The sequence below is a fragment of the Phytophthora infestans genome, genomic scaffold, assembly GCF_000142945.1.
Source record: "Phytophthora infestans T30-4 supercont1.6 genomic scaffold, whole genome shotgun sequence".
In the NCBI taxonomy this organism is placed as follows: domain Eukaryota; phylum Oomycota; class Peronosporomycetes; order Peronosporales; family Peronosporaceae; genus Phytophthora; species Phytophthora infestans.
In genome coordinates this window covers 1,357,336-1,360,092 of record NW_003303753.1, presented here as the reverse complement: position 1 = coordinate 1,360,092, position 2,757 = coordinate 1,357,336, and the positions used below count along the sequence as shown (strand labels likewise).

Genomic DNA, 2,757 nt, shown 5'->3' with positions numbered 1-2,757 from the left:
ACGGTGCTCAATAACCAGCTTCGCCAGGTTATTGAACAACGTAGTGAGATCTTCCTTCACAACGCAATTTCGCTTCAGCGACAGCGCTTGAGCAATCCGTGGCGTTAACGATGGATTACGCTCCAGGAAACGACGGTACCATCCATCGCTGACGCTCTTGCCACACACGAGTAGCGAAATCGCATTTGCCTTCCTCAAAATTCCAGCCCGGTCGACAGGATGCCCCCGAGCTGTCGCCCAACCACCCAATCATATATATGCTAATCCGCTTCTGCTGGTAAAAGAGGTTTTTTTTCCTGGACGTGCCGACTCAAGCGACTTTCCTTGCTTGACTTTCGTGCTCCATTCGCGAATCCTTCTCTCAGGAACGCCTGAAGAAGCAGAAACTTCTGCAACAGTCTTGCCTCTTCGAACTCGAGCAACAACTTCGTTCTTTAGCTCCGTCGTATAGCTCCGACGTCCTTTGGGCTTCGTCATGGTAGCTGGGGATTGAATGGTTGTGGCGCTAAAATGTTGGCGCTTTCCCGCCAAATTTTCGGATGAAAATATGCAGGTCTTCGTACTTATGACGTATTAGCGAATAGGAAGAGGTAAAAGTGGAAACCGATACATGACAGACCAAAATGGAGAGTGGCGCTTAATTGGCAAACGGCGCTTAATTGACCATTTCCCTTAACTGTTTCTTGTTGGGAAAATGTGCAGCTCACAGTTTACTTTTCTGGAATCCTACATGTATCCCAGCCATTTCTTATTTCTGAGCTGTTCTCATGTCAATAAATCGCAGTTTTACCGGTACCACGTCTCATCGTGCCTCGCCCACCTAACAGACCTGCCAGTTCTGGCACTTTCCTCTCCTCGTGCATGACCAGCTGATCTTTCTGTTGCCAAAACATCGCAGCTAATGCGCAGACCATCATGGCAGGCACGCGTATCCAGCTTAGATCGAAGTTGGTACCAGGAGGGGGAATTCTCGATTCGTAGATGTCGAGATGATGACTGCCGTCAGCTTTTGAACCCAGCACAGCAAAGCCAATTGAGTGTGCTATCAGATCCTTGGCAACACTAATGCTCAGTATCTGCGTTAATCCCCTTTCCAACTCGAACGAGTCTTCCATCGCGTTTTCCGATAGATATGTTGGCTTTCTCTCCTCGCTACTTCCAGACAGTTGGTACAGCGCCAAATGGGGACCAGTCCCCAATACGAGAAACCCGGGCAGTGTCTGCACAAAGGCTGGCAAATTGGAAGGGAAACGTGTTTGGCGAGGCATCAACTGGTTTACTAAAGCGCACACTACTGGCCCACGAGCTTCTGTCTCACTTATATCAGGTCGCTGTCTCCAGGCTCCCAGGTTGTGTAATTTGTATACCAATGCGCGCCCAGTTGAAGTTCCGGCATATATGATGGTCGGTCGCAGTGGATCCGCTGCAATGCTCGAGAGCGTGTGCCATCCAGGAGCCTCGCACACTACTGGGGCTGACTGAGGTGCTGCAGTGTCGACGATATATACTCGGTGTTGCGTTGCTAGCGCCGCTAATCCTCTACTACTTTGAATAGGTTCAAGCTGCACAACATTACTATCATGAGCAGTGACCTGTGTGTGGATATCCTCAATGAAGCTACCGTTCTCGCCATGGTAAAACGAGAGATGCCGGCCGTAGCTGTCCACTGCGACCACAAACACACGATAATACAATGACACAACTGTCACTTTACCTCGACCATATTGCCACTCCTGGTTGAGAGCAGCTCCGAAGACACGCTCGACATCGACGTGAAGATAGTTCCCAGGGGCTGTCATAGTTGGCGTTGATAGCTGCACCCATGGCGGTTGTGATGCATCTACATGAAGTTCGTGGAGACTGTCTTCACCTGCTGGGCATTGGAGATGCTTCTCATCTAGCTCTCTCAGGGGCTTCAGTCGTCGATAATCACCCGCCACAAGGCGACGGTTAAGCCAAAGCCGTAACTTGAAGAGCACAAGATCGCCGGACGTCGAGAGAATAGCTAGATGCGCACTGCGGTCGGAAACAAAGTACATATCAGCTGCATGGAACACGTGTTTGTGTCCTGATGATCGCAGATCTAGTGAGTGTTGCCACATGAGCTTAAATGTGGTCGGGTGGAAGAGCCTCATGATTGTTGAGTCCCTATCCAGTGCTAATAAGAGCTGCAGCGGTGGTTCATCGTCGGTATTTGTCTTTCGCCTTCTCCCCGCTGGCGGCGTATTTGGTCGAAAGGAGACCAACTGCGTCAATTCCAGCTTACTAAACTGCTTGAACGTGCCTTGACGTTCGAACCAATCGCCGAAAAGTTGTTTAGACTCGCGAGGCCTCGGACGGCGTTGCTGCTTATCAGTAAACATCGAGCCAACTTCAGTGTAGTTTATTGTCTTGTACCTGTTTTCTATCCGTTTAATGGTGTTGTTGAGGAGTCCCGCTTTCTGTTGATAAAGCTCCAACTGCCGCTTGGTCGCGTCAATTTCAACGTCCAAAACGTGATACAGCGCTTCGGAGTCCTCAGCGTCACTATCATCCCACGACAATCCGTCTATTGGCAAGCAATACACGGAGAGGAACAGTAGAGCAAGAGCGAAGTGGTGCATGCTCCGTGAGACCTTGGCGTCGCTTCACGTGATCAGATTATCTAGATGGCCTACCATTTTCCCATCTCAACCCAATCCATCTCCAGGACTCCGAAGGCTTAAACAGCAGCGCGATGGGGCAAAATCTTGAAGGCAAACAAGTGTGGGAAAAGGG

At 50.1% G+C, this 2,757-nt stretch overlaps 1 protein-coding gene across 1 annotated transcript; it reads right to left on the bottom strand.

Annotated features, from left to right (window-relative positions):
• Positions 1-1,152: 1,152 nt before the first annotated feature.
• Positions 1,153-2,039, bottom strand: PITG_04578 (uncharacterized protein; the record flags this gene model as incomplete). Its single annotated transcript, XM_002905292.1, has 3 exons — positions 1,153-1,155; positions 1,281-1,792; positions 1,862-2,039. 3 exons carry the CDS (start codon positions 2,037-2,039, stop codon positions 1,153-1,155), a joined length of 693 nt encoding a protein of 230 aa, XP_002905338.1.
• Between the last annotated feature and the right edge of the window lie 718 nt (positions 2,040-2,757).